The sequence below is a fragment of the Gallinula chloropus genome, assembly GCF_964237585.1.
Source record: "Gallinula chloropus genome assembly, chromosome: 3".
NCBI lineage: Eukaryota > Metazoa > Chordata > Aves > Gruiformes > Rallidae > Gallinula > Gallinula chloropus.
This window is the reverse complement of record NC_140087.1, coordinates 84,316,262-84,333,398: the sequence shown is the minus strand read 5'-3', so window position 1 is coordinate 84,333,398 and position 17,137 is coordinate 84,316,262. Positions and strand designations below refer to the sequence as shown.

General features: G+C 37.5%; 1 protein-coding gene across 2 annotated transcripts in view; it reads right to left on the bottom strand.

The window, feature by feature from the left end:
• The window catches only part of CCDC88A (coiled-coil domain containing 88A), a gene marked incomplete at its 5' end in the record, with an annotated part of 69,796 nt that overhangs the window by 29,943 nt on the left and 22,716 nt on the right, over positions 1-17,137 (bottom strand). For both annotated transcript variants that reach the window (XM_084261422.1, XM_084261423.1), the window contains 9 exons: positions 210-394; positions 970-1,114; positions 2,070-2,216; positions 5,446-5,604; positions 6,256-6,337; positions 10,350-10,519; positions 11,645-11,785; positions 12,325-12,408; positions 13,078-13,136. In XM_084261422.1, coding sequence (XP_084117548.1) covers positions 210-394; positions 970-1,114; positions 2,070-2,216; positions 5,446-5,604; positions 6,256-6,337; positions 10,350-10,519; positions 11,645-11,785; positions 12,325-12,408; positions 13,078-13,136 — 1,172 coding nt within the window. The remainder of the gene's footprint in view (positions 1-209; positions 395-969; positions 1,115-2,069; positions 2,217-5,445; positions 5,605-6,255; positions 6,338-10,349; positions 10,520-11,644; positions 11,786-12,324; positions 12,409-13,077; positions 13,137-17,137) is intronic.

Sequence of the window (17,137 nt, the reverse complement as noted above, 5' to 3'; positions counted from 1 at the left end):
CAATAAAAAGTGTAACTTAAAGAGAAAAACACCTCTCTCTGACATGGCTTCCTTTCCTACCATAAACTTACAAACACTGTAACAACATTTGGATCCTAATAATACTTTACCCAAAATGACAGCAATTTGTAAAATTACCCTTTAGAAAGAAAACTGCAAGCAACATTATGCAACTCATGCACAATTCGAACACACACCCCGATGATTACCTTTTTGCTAAGTCTTTGGTTTTCTTTTTCCATTTTCAGAATCCTTGAACTACTGCCTTCCACAGATCCCACTGCACTTTGCAGTTCTTCCACTGTCTTCAGCAAACTTTGGTTTTCCATTTCCAGCTTCAGTAATCTGCTTGATGTCAGCTCATTTACCTCATGACCAAGTGATTTCTGTGGCACTGTAAGAGAAAGCACCATTAAAAAAAGAAGTTACTTATAAACCTGGATCTCTTCTTTAGGAGATTTAGAAGCCTTTGATGGTCCTCTGGTGCCTACTTGGTGAACAGAGCTAGTTAGGATTAATGACCAACAGATAGCACTGCAGATAAAAGGAAATGCATAAAAATAAATGTTCTACTCATCCCACAGGTCCTAAACAGATTCATAGGATTTGTCAGGTTGGAAGGGACCTTTAAAGGCCATCTAGTCCAACCGCTCTGCAGTAAGCAGGGACATCTTTACTAGATCAGGTTTCACAGAGCCCCATCAAGTCGGACCTTGGATGTCTCTAGGGATGGGGGCTCCACCGCCTCTCTGGTCAACCTGTGCCACCATCATAATGAAGAACTTACTTGAGATGTAGTCTGTGGTGAATGAGCACTACATGGGATCAGTCCAACTCAACTGTCACTCCACATCAGCGATTTCTTTCCCATTACTGGCAATTTATATCTAAATTTCCATGAGATTCCAACACATGATCAAGCACGTTATTGGAATGACAAGATTTTTTTGCCAATATTAATATGTTTACCTTCAGAAAGTTCAGTAGTCCTATTTATCTGTTCCAGTTCCCAGCCAAGATGCAATGATTCATCCATACTTTGCTTCTGAGCCATTTCTAGTGTCATATTTTCCTCCATGAGTTCCTCAATCTTCTTTCTGTCCATATCACGCTCCTTAAAAAAATATTTCACATATAACCTATTAAAGTATGTCTCAAGGTTCACACAGTATTTTACTATCTAATATGCCACAGAGAAACACAAAGTGCATTTTGTGATTTGCTATTTCACAGTGAGACAGGGAGGAACAGAAAAAATATTACTGAGAAGTCTGACAACTAGTAAACAGAGAGAAAGAATCTCTTCTCATCATAACTCAAGTTCACTTCTCAGCATACCAGAAGAGAGAGTATACATAAGTACAGTTTGGTAGCACACACAAAAAACCCAAATGGACACAGGGAAGCAAAATTTCAGCTTCTAAACTGTCAGAAAGCTACTTTGATGCAAAAAGCTCTAACGGGAAAGTGTTCTCACCTGGCTCTATAAACCCCTTTCCCCACACATGCTGTTTTAATAGGAGTAAGTTGCAGCTCTAACTCTCATAATTTTGTGGGAAGTAAGAGAAAGTAATAACCTGCCACCCCTTAAGGTGGAAAAACCCTACACAGGTAAATTATTAATTTCTATTTTAGAGTATTTACTTTTTGAAGAGAAATGGTTAAAGCCAGAAATTACTTTGGGAATGAACTTCTGAAAAATATGTTACCATACCGCCAGAATTTGCAGCACGAGTAACCTCTTTTATCTAAGTATTTAAGTGACAACAGACTATCTTCACACAAAAAAAGAAGTGATGCTATCATTCTTACTACTGAGGCTCTGTATTTCTTATCACTGTATTCTAGCTATCTGATTAAATAGATTCCTTTAGGAAGAGTACTGCATTTGCAGGTTTTTCCTTCCCTAGACAGAGCCAAAGCTGCTCTAGAAAAATGTATCTGAAAAGTGCTAGTAAATGAAAACATCCCTTCCTTCTCTCCCCTTCCATTTTCACTGGAAGTTTTTCTTTCATTAAAAACAGAAGTCAAATTCAATGTTGTTTTTGTCATCCCCCATTTACACTTACCATCTCCATATCATGTAATTTAGCTTTTAACTGTAGATTCTCTTTTTCTAACTCGTGCAACTTATCAGAACGGGCTCGGGTCCCCTCTAATTGATCTTCCAACATTGTCTTTGTTTCTAGTAACACTTGATTGTCTTCTTTTAACTCCTGCAAGAGTTAATAAAGCAATCTTAGAACAAAAGGGATTTCCTTATTAAAACAATCTTTGCTACCCATCACACCTACTTTTAGAAATGTTGCTCTAACACTAAAACATTCATTTGGAAGCTGGAACAGATTTTGATTTAAAAAATTTACAGCAATTTCACATAACTTTAACTTATGAAATATTTACAAAATGAAAGTTTTTCATAACTTAAGAGAAATGAAATCATCCCTTAAGCATTAAGGTTCCATAAGGTGTTAATAGTCACAACGAAACCATGAACATCCCTGTGATTTGAGATGTGACCTGGAAAGATGTATCTGGACAGCTAAGCAAAAGACTGATGTAAAAATTACAGGTGTCAGGCTCCAAGCAAACAAGTAGTAGTACTTCACACATCATGTAACTGAAACGTGGAGCTTATTGCTACATGACTGTATAGATGAAAAGAGTGTAGAGAAGTTTACCTAGTTCATGTGGGAAGCTCAAGAGTATCACCTCTGAGTAGGATTTTCCTGAGCCCTCCTCTCAGGAGGCTGGGAGAGCATGACAGGAAAGTACTGCCAAATGCTCAGCCTGTTCTCTTCCTCTCCTTTAGGTACCTACTACTACTGGCCACTGTCAGATTGGATGTGGAGGCAGATGCTCCTTTTGGTTCATAATGTAACCTATTATCAGATAAGTCCCTAATCGATGGACTGCAGGAAATGGAGAACAAAACAGACTAATTTTCTACAGGCCATAATTAGGTTTACAGGCCACAGGGCAAACTTACTTAATCCCAAAGTCAGGCCATGATGCTGGAAATGCAACCATATCCTTAAAACACAACCAGCCATATTGAAAGGTCCTGATCAGCTTTAATTTACACACACAGAGCATCATATTTCAATTACCTCTGATGAAAACTGTAATATGTAAAAACATATAATTGGCTATTTTACTCATGAAATAAAGACAAAACTTTTCCAAGTTCAGCATGCAGTCAGCTCCAAAATCTGAAAAATTATCAGTGAGCACAACATACAAATATTTATCCGTCAAACTCCTCCTTACACAAATACTAAGTTATCATAATAATATTATTATAAAGCAAAACCAATTTAAATCCCTCTTTATTCAAACATGCTTGAAAAATCCAATAGGAGCCAACAGCTTTGAGGACATCAAAGAACGTACGTCACAGCACTGGGCGTCTATCACCGAGCTCAAGCTGAACAGCAATGTCTTATTTAAAGTACATCCCATACTGAGAAAAGGTCCAGAGCCAGAAAGCAGTTACCAGCCTGCTTTCCAGTGGCATGTGAAGGAGCCTCCTCAAGAACAGATATTTCAATGACAGTTAAGGTCTGTATTGAGTGTGTCTTGAAAAAATGTCTTCAAATTTCATGAGATGAATTTTATCATCTTACTGTGTGCATTAGTTTCCACAAGCAAGGCTAAAACCAAGTCATCTTAAAACAAACAAGTGTTAGGGAACACCTTCCTAAAAAAAAGTAAATTCAGAAAGGTCTACAGCCCTTTTAACAATATTTTAATTTACATCATGTATCTTATCTCTCACTAAAGTCTTTTGTTAAATTTTTTTTACACTGCAGCCCTCCTGGGAGAACCATCCATCTTATTTTCCATTAAAGAGCTTTAAAGCATTAAAGCTTTTGAAAACTTCTGTGTCAGTTGACATACTTTATTTCCTAATTTTGGATGAAGGATCAACAGTTGAGCACTAGAAAGATTTGGAGTTTGCCTTGCAGTTTTTCCTCTCCCATCAGTAGTAGCTTTTTTCAATAATAGTTATTTTATGCTGTGACATGTGAAGTATACATTCATTAAAAGCTTTTAACTTTTAAACGTTCTCTCTAGAGGATGCTACAGGCATTGGTCATTAGTATTATGACTTTTTCAGAGGAGGTAACTGGAATATTGGAGATATTATACCATGTCTAGGCAGCAGTTATGTGGGAAGAAAATCTGGAGGTTACAACAGATCACAACGTTGAGATGCTGCCTAGGAGCTGCAATTCTAGCAGGTGTAAAGTCACCTTTTCACTGTATTCAGAACTGGTAAAATTAGAGTATGAGATCCTGTTTTAGGGACTCACATTTTCAGAGAGATGGGAATTAAGTCAGAACCCAGAGAACAGGAAAAAAAACACCTTGTAGTGCAGAAGGCTTTGTAGCTAGAGCACAAAGAGCTAGAGGAGAGGAGACGCGACATGTCACAGTTGTCAGAGAAGCAAAACACTTGCAGACACGCAGTCACTCAGGTCTTAGAGCACCGATTAATGTCAAGCATTCATTTAGAGCTGTATGGGTACATGAAAAACCTTGCTTAAAGCAGAACGAGTGAGTTCCTGAGATCCCATCCAGGCCTGTGAATCCAAGAGGCCACATTAAATGAGGAAGTTACATAAAAATACTCTGTGCCATAGTTTACCCTACCACCTTGGGTTTGCTATTTGGTAGTTTTTACCCTAAAGAAAGGGCTTCACACCAGTATCATGGCAATTACATCTAGGGTACATGGTATTTTTTCCCATGAGCATTCATTTCAAGTCCTCACTGATTTTCTAACAGTCTTTTAATGACCACCGTGAAAATATCTTTAACCTTGCATTAGTTTTGACTCCCACAAGTAACTCCTCCTTTCACAAATTCTACTATTTTGGCATTTGCCCAACGAATTTGCCATCTGCAGACAGAATGATGGCCTAATTAAATCCTGCACGGTGATTTGCAAACTTCTAATTCATGGCAGAACCGTAAGTCTTTCTTATCTGGTGTCAGTGCATCTTTTTTTAGTGTATTTTATCCATGGAATACCCTTGTCCTATACTCATTTTTGTGTATAGCCACTACTCCCCCAACACTTTACTTAGAAAAATATATTCTCTTAGGACACCCACAAGAGGGGAAAGAAATTACAATTTTAGAGCACATTTTTAATTAATGCCTTCTTGAGTTTCTTGATACATAGTATATGCCCTAAAAAGAAGCTCCTGCTGGTCTTGCTAGCTTAGAGCCTGACTTCCAGTGAAACTGCACAGCATCACACACAGGGACTTTTACCTAAAACCTACAGTTTATCACGAAAGACTGATTACCAGATCCCAGAGCAAGAAGATGGAACACACTTTTCATGTCCCGATGCTGAAGCCATCAAACTAACTTTGAAAAAGCCACAGCAAACAAGAACTGTTGGTCATTCAGTGTTTCTTTGCCTTATTATACCTCCACTCTAGCTTTGTAGAACTCAATATCATGCAGCCTCTCTTTATACCGGCTGACTTCACTTTCAAGCTTGTCGACTCGAATTGCCTTCTCCCGGAGAGCATCCAACTCATCTCTGTACACTCTGGCAGAACGGGCATCTGAGAGTAAATTCATGTTCTAGAAAAGAAGAAAATACAGAAATTAAAGGCAAAAATACTGCAGAGTACAGACTGAATTATAACATAATTGCTTCACTATTTAAATCGTGAGTAATTAAGAGGGATGTCGTAAGTTAATTCTGAGAAAGGTGAAGAATACTAATATTAGAAGCTCAGTCCAGTATTCCTAGGACACTGTACTGGCCTTTTTAAAGGGAAGGTATGTAGACATCTCTGCTTTTCAGCAAGGCATATTTCTTTTACAGATAATATTCCAAATGCCCCCAATAATTTTATACACTCCTCATAATAGACGAATGTAATGTTTTCCCTCATTATCAACCTATAGGCAGGAACTATAACAAACCCCAGGCAAAATCTGAGTAGATTGCTCTGGAGAAAGAATTCAGCACTTGTACACTCATAGCATACACTGGTGGTAAACTGCCTGAATCTGGAAATAAAAAAATTAGAGCAGAGATGCAGACCTAACTCAGAATATTCTCTTCCAGCATACTAGTCCAAATAAAGGAATAAATTATACAAGAGTGCATTCAGAGTGCAAAATAATAATAAAAAAATTAATTCTGCCTAATATAAAAAAATTAAATCACTCTGGTGGCATGATTTTTTTTTGCCCCCTTTAACAGTAGTTTTACAAAGCCTGTACCTCTTGCTGAAGTCGCTTTAGTTCAGCTTCCATCTGTTCAAGTTCTTGTTTACAGTCAAGCAACTGCTCAGTCTTTTCCTCACTTCAAAGAGAAAACACAGAAGTTAAATACAACTGCAGAACTTGATATTTATTGTCCTGCTTAAGAACAAAGTGAAGACCTCCCTTATTTGAACTCAGAATTTCATGGACAGAGTGTAAGACTTGAGTATACACTTTACATATTCTTGAGGTTTCTAGTCTATATCTAATCTTTTCAATTCAGGCAGATTTTTCACAGTCCCTTAAATTACCGTTCACTAAGATCTATGTATGTGGGACAGAAAATATCACAATGTACTAAGGGATGTTTCTGTGATAAGGAATAAGGAGGTTTTTTTGTAAAAAAACAAATCTCAGGCAGCACACGTGGATCTGTACAAGGAGATTCACATCCAAAAGTAAACTTGGAATAATTTCAAAATCTACATGCAAGAGATCCACAGGTTTTCCAGGAGAGACAGACAATGCCCACCAAGGCATCCTGTCACAAATCAGGTAAAGCCAACTTCAAAAGCACTTTTATACTTCTCCTTACAGAGAAGAATTAAGGTTTTAGGTGCTTTTACTCACTAAAATAGGATACTGCTTAATAACCTTACTAGTTTTATGAAATGCATAACGAATTTTAATTTTATGGAAACAATGTAGGGTGTCTGCTTTAGTCTATTCAGAAATCTGTAATAAAAACAATTTGACATAGAATACTACAATTCTTAGAAAGTCCATTCTTAACTTCCAGGGAACACTTCTTTCTCAATGCTCACAAAAAGGAGTTAAACAACGAGTAAGTGCAAGGGAAACAACTAAATTCTCTCAAAGTCATGAATTACCTCAGGTTCAAAATGCAACTGCACTTCAGAACAAACAGCATTCACAGTTGGAAAAAAAACCCCTGTCATATTCAAAACTGTACACCCTTACAAGACATACTGCATATTCAAACGTGTCATTACATTTAATATTTTGGAATACAAGCAGGCAACCAAATAGAAATAGAAAAGGGGGAAATAAGAGAATTTAATGGAGTGAAAGGTGTACCATAATCTAAAAGTAATCATACTAACAAAAAATAGGTTTTAAAAATAGGTTTTATTTTAAAAATGAGTCAATCTCACATTTAAGGATGTTTTTGTAAGCACACATTGTTTCAGAAAGGTCACTGGCAGCCTACTAGTTTACAAGGGTGCATCCAGATGTATGTACAGCTCACTGCACCATCGCTGCACACCGCAAAACCTTCCTTCTACATGGGGGTTCAGAAACTGTACATACAAACATGCTCTGTCTTTTGTGAGATTACTGGAACTTTTCCATTCATATTCCTCTATTATAATTCTGGAAAGAAACACACAGGATTTATATAGAAAGTCAGGTGTGCAATTTCCAATTCTGGGGTTTATTCTAAGTCTCAAAGCATTGTTTTGCATCCAATGGCTGGTATACAGTGCTGTAGAGAAAAATAACCTTTACAGACCTTTTGTATGAAATGGTATTAGCTGCAGTGCATACTGAACCAGATATGAAGGTTCACTGCCAAAACCAGATTATAAATAAATTTTAAGTTATTTTCAACATTGGAATGAATCTAATTATAATTTTTTTTCCAAATAAATGCAGCATTTAATACCAAATGCTACAGACAGAAGTTAATTTCTCAAGTCTAGTATTTTAAATATACTGCCACGTGTAAAGGAAATTTATTTACGGATTGAATTGAAATAGAGTGCAAAATGTGAAACGTTCCGAGCCATCACTGTTGCCCTAATTGCATGCTTCAGCTACAGACTAGAGAGGATTGTACTAAATTATACAGAACATACCAGTGTTCAGTGTTTAGGCTATCTATTAACTGTCAATCAAACTAATAACAGCAATTTTTTCACTAATTTTCTTGGTGCAGCTGTTTATAGAATATCCTGGGCGGGCTCATTTCAGTAGACAGATACAGACACCAGAAAAAAAGAGCCCTATCTTTTTGTCCTCTATTCTTCACGAGGCCCAAGATGTAGTGGGGGAAGGGGATGCTCTGAGTAAATCAACCAGATACTCAACCCAGCCAGCTAGAGATGATCTGATCAGCAGACTCTGATAAGAGCAGACCAGCAAGCTGAGAATCGTGACTTGCAACTACCTTCAACTTTTAATTTAATTGTACTTTCTTCTCTCCCCACAGGATATGCTGAATTAAAAATCTGTGTTTGTACTGTTTCTAAACTATAGGCATGTCACTATGCAGAGATTTAACATCTGTGTTTTAAGTTCAAACTGCACAGGCTTCACTCTGCTAAAACAACACGCATGTTGCTCTAGGGAGAAGCAGATTCTCCACTGCACTATTCTGTTTTTTCTCTCTAAATAACTCTTCACTGCTGCTCAGATTTGTCCCTAGACTATGAAGACTGATTAAGTACCTACTAACACTGGATTGGTTTTCTTCATAAAATAGAAGGAATAAAAAAAGGTTTTCATTAGAATATGACAAAGAAAGAAACAGAGATCTGTGTTACAACAGCACTGATGTTTCACAGTACTTTGTATAGGGGAAGGAAGGGAATATATCTCTTAGCTAAGGGGTCAGCACAGGGGGAGAAGAGAGCACTCCCTTGACTTCCAACAGCAAGTTGGAAGCTGTTAGAAACCATAACTCCCTGAGCTATAAAATGTACTCATCTTACAAATTACATTATCCTTCAGACAAATACCCACTCCTGACAGTAAACTCAGTGTCACTACATCCAGGTTTGATTGGTTCAAAAGATTTAGTGGAGTTTGGTTTGCATGATTTGAGTTGTTTCTTTCATTTGTCTTTGTAGAGTGCCATGGCAAACAGAAGTGTAACAGGGCTGCAGGGAACAAACAAACAAGTGTTTTACAGCCAAGGAATCTTCTATATAGAAAAAAGCAAGGAGAGGATGGATGGGAAGTTATTCTAATGATATTTTTTCCCCTCACTGCAACGAACTAAACCATTTTATATACCATGAATGAACCACAGATGACTATTTCTTACTGTATTTCCATCAAGAAGCAACTTAATCATGCTGCAGATAAGTAATCACTATGGCGCTATCTCCTTTTAAAAGGACATTGTTGCCACTAATCCTTGAACTGTCAAGACACACCTCCTACTTCCAGTCTCTGCCTGCCCCATGAAATCACTCTTGAGTGTGTCACCTCAACTCACTCAGCTGCAAAGCTATTCGTATATAGGAATACAATTATATTAATTCACTAATGATAATGAGCAATAGAGGAAGCACAAAGAAAACACTATGTTGGGGGATGCAGCAGGTCTGCTACCAACCAGGTCACAATGACCACAGAAATTGATCATGGCAACATTCCTGCATTCCCTTGAGGTAGAGAAATCACTCCCTTTGTAACAAGCTCCTGATACAGGGTGATAATGAAGTCCAGGTGCAGACTGTCCAGAGCCAAGAAGGCGGTGGAAAAAGATGACCAATGGACAAAGAGTAAAACGACCCCTTAGCCTATAGCGTTCTCATGTATCGTTTGGTTAATACTGTAAAGTGTCTGTGCAGTTGCACTAAAAGGGCTGGAGCATATTAAAATACACTGATCACTGAATGGTGTGTCGTGTCCATCTCCACAATGACAACCACATATGCACAGTACATAAGAGAAATGCAATGCTGCATTGGATTAACTGTATTTCTAAAAGACAATGATTTATGTAGAGCCAAGAGCCCATTACTGTATTGTAGCAAGCTCGAGAGATGGTCCGAACATGATCTTTCAGAAAGTTTAGAGTGGAAAAGATCCAAAATTACCACAGCACTAGTTCACTAATTTCAGTATGATTACAGATAAAACATCAATATAATTCATAATACAAATTAAGAAAAACATAGATGAAAAGCTGCATGTGCCACACAGGTCCACAAATACACACTTAAGATATGCTCCCTTGGGTGCAGTAACTAAAAAAACATTTAAAATGGTAATTTAGTACTTGAAAGAATGAAGAATTCATCTAGAGCACTACTGTTGCGCAAAAACAACAACACTTTAACACTCTCAAGCATACTCACAGCTCTTGCCTCAGCCTTCGTATCTTGGCTTTGGCATCTGCCAGCTCCACTGACAGGTGCTGTCTGCTCTCGGTGCGTTTCATGCCAGGAGAGCCACAGGGCGATTGTGCTGCTGATGCGTGAGGTAGGAAACGGAGACAGTCCCGCTCTTCTGAGAGTTCTATGATAGTCTAAGAAATTAAAAGAAAGCAAGAAGTGAGAGAGGAGCATAGGAGTGCATTCAGAGAGCAATTTAGATGTCAGAAATGAGTAGAATTTACAGCCTTAATAAAACAAAGACTGAAACAGTGGAAGAATAATGCAAAAGTTTTGCCATACAAGAAGCTTGAAGCCCTGTAAACTCTTCTATATTTAAAGCAGATAGTCACAGCTATTTAATAGTACCATTTGGCTATTCCTAAACTACTCAAATTTAGGTTGAAGTCCTACAAAACTATCAGTGCTCAGAATGGATGGGTAATGAAGGGGCATGAATTCCTTTAACATGAGGATAGATACAGATCTCTAAGGAATCGTGTCTTCTTCAGTGAGCAACAGACCTACAGGAGTATTTATTTCATCCCATAAATGGAGCTGTTATCCTAATACTAAGATCCCTTGTATTTTGAAAGTTACTTTTCCTTTGCAGTGCAAAAGGAACACATTACCACCCATTCTCTCCCTTTTTTACTCTTACAAAGGCTGTGAACTGGAAAGACAGTTACTAAGTACCAAAGGAGTATTTGGAATATCTGCAACATTAACATACCCACAGTCTACTGAGAGTCAAATCTTGGATCACCAAGATGAGTCACATCTTGTAATATTTATTGAATATATTTCAGTTTCTGGAGTCTCACTCAATACAAGGATTGTGCCTCGTGATAAGCTTGGAAAATCTCCTTTCATAGTATGAATTCCGCCCCAGTTCACTCAAAGCTGTACAACAGGATACAGCAATGTAACAGACACCTTTCAGCAACTGTCTTGCAAACTGATGGGTTACTGAATCCTGGAAACTTCAGCTGACACAGCTTTGGGTTTTCTGTTTTCAACTACAGATGAATGTTATTTAAAGCCGTTTCAGACTCTGATAACATAAAAAAGATCATCTGATATTATGTGTTCTAGTTTGTCATAATATTCAACAACAGGTATACACACTATAACCTGAAACAACTTTTTGGCATTAAGGACTCCTTGTTTAAATCTGCTAACAGAACATGCATCGAACTAGTAGTTATAAAATGGGTAAGCTGGGTAATTTGTAAAAATTGTTTCTTATAGTTCTCTTAACCAACAAACCACATCCATACCTCTGAGTGCTCATCTCTCTCATCTATAAGTCTCTTTAAATGTAATGCCATATTTTTCAAGAGAGGTTCAACATACTCTTGTGTCAATACAATGACATCCATCCACTGCAGATCAAACACGTTCTCCTGATTGTGAGTTACCTACACAGAATGAAATGGAAGAGAAAAAACATCATCTTTAAATTATAACAGTAGAAAGCTGAAGCCCTGTGGGTTAAATTCCTGAGACAAATAATGAGAAACATTTAAAGCAGATTAAATTGTATGTAGTTAAATTGATTCTTATCTACCTGACAGCAGTACCCTGTACTTCTGGCAAAATAAAAAGCAAGAGATGACTGTGACATAATATATAATGGCTGTCATGTACTTGGGATTTAAATTGTATTTTACATGTACAGATGAAAACTTCACTAAGCTAAATTTGGTGTAGTTCTCATAAGATGTTGGAGCAACTCACCTGCTCCCTGGTACTACTTTAACAATATAATCCAAAAGAGTTTGATCGTGAAATCTTTTTGTGAATTGAGTAAAAAAATCAAGGTAGTTTTTGCTTACTAAAACCACTGGAAATAAAACTCAGGTATTTGATTTATTTGAAGAAATGCAATTCATCCTTGCTATTCATCAATACAATAATCCACCTCCAAAAACTTAAAAGCACAAAAATAACAATATACCTCTTGAATATGGGCTGCAACAGCTGCTCTTATGTCAAAATCCAAACCTTGGATTCTTTCAATGAATTCTTCTTTTTTCTGACACTAAAAATAGATATCTGGTTTAAATACATACATACATATAAAAAATCACCTTTTTTTCCATTCTTACTTTGCATTTCTACGCTAAGAATTATACAACTCAAATTACAACAAACATATTATCCATTTGCTTGACCAAGGAACACTTTTATGCCACGTTACAGTAATTGGAACAACTTTGAAAACTAATATAATTTTCTTAAAATAACTACTTGCACAAATGTTATGATGGCAAGTTCCACAGGTTATTTTTTTAAGTTGCTTAATTAAGAACACACAACTTACCTATTTTTTCAGTTTAACTAGCTGAATGGTATAAACTTTCCTAAGAACATCAGCATCAAAGTAGTTTATTAAATTAATAGAACAGTTTCAGTAAGATACACTAGATAATTCTTCAGTATTTCAGCATTTTCTTACTTTCTTTACAGCAGCAGATGAATTGACAATATAATAATTAATAAACTGTTAAAAATCCTACACACAGAACATAAGAGATGTACAGTTGTAGACATTTTAACTGTAAGAATACACAGATTTTCAAGGAACTCAATAGTATGTCTAGAGGAAGGAGCGTGAAAGTTATATATGACCTCAGGTATTAAAAGAGTAAGAAAAGAGATAGATAACACTTAAACCAATCCATACAGATGTAAAGATAATTAAACTTACCTGTACAGCACAGCCAAGTAAAAGCAGGAGGAGTTTTTTAATTTCTTCAGTACCTGGCTCTAAGAAGCAAGCAAGAACAAAAGGACAGATGTAAAATGGTAATTTGAGTTTCTTCCCCTACTCCTCAGAAAACATCAGGTTTTCTCATTATTTTCATATAATTCATGGTAACCAAGTTTAGAAAACGAAAATATGAAGAAAACCCCATTTTTCCAGCTTGCAACTTAGTCCTTTTTGCCATTAACTGTCAACGTTCAGTGTTAACAAGCAGCTTAGCTGTAATAATTTCAAACAGAAAAAACATCATTTCAGCCTTTCATACGGCAAAGCTTAAGAGTAAGATTTTCAAAAATGTTTTGGGAGACCCATTATCAAATTTTCAACTGTAATCTCAGGTATTGCAAGATATTATTTGCTACCCTGAAGCCCTAAGAGTGAGGTGACAAGTAAATTTAAATTATTTTTGAAGCTGTATTAGATATTCATCTGCACATCTAAAAATCAGCATTTATTTCCAAATCTGGCTGTAAGCATCTTAATCTCCTGAAGAAGGTTAACTTCCAGAACTCTGTTTACAGATTGGTAAAGATGTATCTCAGTTTTTACACTCAAAAGGCCCTTGTCCTGCTGAAGGAGGCATTTATACTCTAGATAACACGCTGAGGATTGCAAAAGAGCTTATGTTGGTTGGAACCGAACACTTATATAAGCATGTATCATTCTCCTTTACTGGAACAGAAAACAGTATCTGCTGGACAATCCAAGAACAGAAGGATCCTAACAGCATCCTTTCTACAATATACTCTGGATTGCAGCCATCAGTTTATTTCACTGTTGGCTAATGAGACAAAAGCTATGCTGTCAAACATCATAACGCTGGGTCTGCCTGGAAATCTGACCTGCAAAACTACTCCACAGCACGTCTAGTGTAACAGCTACTGATACCAACAGATTCTCCCTCAGTTCAAACAGCAACCAGGGAACATCTAGCAAGTACAAAGGTACGCTCAGTCGTTCTTGAACCTGACCTAAGTTCCTGTAGAGGTCTCAGATCATAATCACTTATGATCTCCAATGAGTGCATCTAACAGAAAACTCAACCAGAACCTTCCTTCTGAGATGGCAGATTGCAATCTTCTACACTAGGCAACTAGGTCTATTTTGGATGAATTCCCACATAAGAAAAATGTAACCAAACACTTACAAGCACTTGAAAAATTGTAATTTGATTTGATCCACTACAGTATTTTGTAAGTGAAGGAAATGTAAAACCCTTCTCAAGAAGTTACAGATGTAAAGCAATCTTGATCAAAAGAGAAAATTCAAAAGAAATCAAGAAAAACCCAAAAGGACACAGAACTCTAAATGCTACTGACCACTTTCAGTAAAAAAATCAAGCCTGCTGCCATAAAGCAGAGATGAGAAAGATGCCAAGCTTCCCCACCTTCCTCTGGGCCTCAGGACTTCTCTGTCCGTTATATTAAAGATATGACTCCACCTGTTTCTTTTAGGAAATAGGTATAATCCCAATGAACATGTAATGTTGAAATTTTTCAAAGAGATGTTTGTCAAGCAGATACATAGCAAAGAACACAAACTCAAACAGGAGATATTTACTCATTTATATTGACCCCTTGTATGCCATAGACTCAAGTTGTGAGCTCTTTATGTAGACATAGAAAACATCAATGAAGATGCTTCATCGGGAGCACGCTACTGAAGCTAAAAAAGGGAAACTGTAACAGAAGGAACCCATCCCAACACATCACATCCTACATTCTTTTATCCCAATAAATCTATCACACTTTTTTTAATGCAATCCTGTAACTCCCCTCTAGATGCTTATTTACACACTGCTTCAACATCCCCTGACTAGTTTTAAAGGCCTACTGGAATACTGTTTCCAGTCTCTCCCCCACATTACCTGAAGGAACATGGCAAAATATTGAGCCACCTCAGCTTCCCACTCCTACCAACCACCCTGTATATTCTTCTTCCTTTTTCTCTGTTACAAATACAGTAGTAGATCATTGATGCCTCTCTCGTATACCCTCCAACTTGCCGCATGAACTTTGTCCCTAATCTATCCTATCCTTTGATCTTCCCAGCACTCACTCTTATCCTAGACTTTGGTATCTGTTGTAGCCTCCCATCTTTCCCAGCTTGCTCTCTCTGAATTGGTTTTCATCTTCCTTCTTCCCCCATTAAAGGACATTTGCCTCATGATTATCTCCTTTCTCATTTCCCTCTGTAATTTAGCTTAACATTTGCAATCACACACTGTAGCTCTTCTCCTCCAGCCTCCTGCAACTGGCTTCCTGCCAATTAGCTCAACCAAAACATGCCTCCATGAAGTCTCTAATGACCTCTTTTTCACCATGGCTCAAACACAGCACACTCTACATGAATTTTCCTTGATTAGCCAACTGCCTCTGATACAGTCAAACACGTCTCTTCTCTTCTGCAATTCACTGCCTTCTGGTATTCCTCTACCAATCATTCCTTAAGTGCAAAGGAGTGAATAAGGGAAAAACTGGGGGATATTCCTCTGAGAAAAATCACAGCTTCAGCTTTAGTGGACCAAGAGAATTGACTTTTACTATGGGGGCTCACCTTCCCGCTATCAGATTTATACAGCAAGCCTCTCAAAAGGTCACTGAGGTTTGATTTTGCTCCATGTGCCCATCAAAGAGGAAAAAAAGCTTAAAAATCCCTACAGGGACGCAGTCCTCTTCAAGTGGAGACAAGCAGAAGCAGCCCTAATTTTCAAAGAGGAAAGATTCTGGATAGAACCCAAAGGAACAGGTCAATCACAAGGTTCAGATGAAACTCAGTGATGAACTCTGGCCAGAGTCTGAAATATCTTCAAGAATACTGACCATACATAACAAATTTCTTTAATAAGTGGGCTACACTAAATCCTGTATTTTCTCACAAATCCGGTAGCTTCCCACAGTGAGCAATGCATACACCACCCAAGGCTCCACTTGCCAAACCACAAAAGCTACACGGACTTAGCTGAGGTCCCAAAACAGGAAGAACATTTCTTATTAATGAATAAAGCATTGGGTTTTATCTATACAACTGAATAATAAATTATCTTTGTGTGTTTTTGTAGAGCATTTAAAATAAAATTTCTTCTTATACTCCACAATAACGTTAAGACATATTCTGTGTCTGGACCTTGAAGAAAATAAAAATGCCACTACAGAAACAATGCTATGACCTGTTTTTTTTTTTAATCTGTTTTTCCACTAAATCTGGTCTCTAGGCAAATCCATGGAGTCTTTCAAAAACCTTCAGAAAATCTGGAATCAGAATACAAAAGCACGATGGATTCTATTCTTTAGCAAGAGATCATGTTCACACTTCTTGGTGCATATGATAGATTACAGCATCTGCACATCGAAAAAATGAAAAGGCTGTGACCTGAGAAGCAAAAGCAGCAATATTCAAAAGCAGAAAGTAAAAATAAATAAAAAAATTAAATCAAGATACCTACATAATGGGATATATGCAGATGGGATATGGAAAGTATCAACATTATGAGCCCTGGAATTGAGAAGTGAGGTAACACAGATGGTTCTTCTTGCTCATGAGAAAAAGTCTTGTCTCACATACACGGAAGCATGGCATATAAGACATCTCAAATAAATAAAGCAAGCCAGGGGAAGCTGCACAGCCTGTTAGAATAGTTCCTAACCTCTCTGCTGAGGTGCTAGAAGTAGGACACTTGGGACACATTAGACCCAAGTAAATAAATTCTGCCCAATCCATAGTGGCTCCATGCAGGCCAGGTGTGTCTGCTCCGTGCTTCTGGAATTGAGAGCATGGTGCAGAGATTCCCAAGTGGCTGTGGATAGTCAGCTGGGTCCATAGAGGCTAATTTTCTTGGTCTGAAAATTGCAACTCTCAGAGCTGGAAGCAGAGAAGGTGGGAGGCATGGAGAAGACAGTGTCAGTTCAGGGCAGAAAGCAAGAAGGTAATTGCAGTATTTTTCAGGTAACGATGCAAGAGAAGCAGAGGAAGTTCTGGGGAAGGAAAAACAAGAATTGGGATC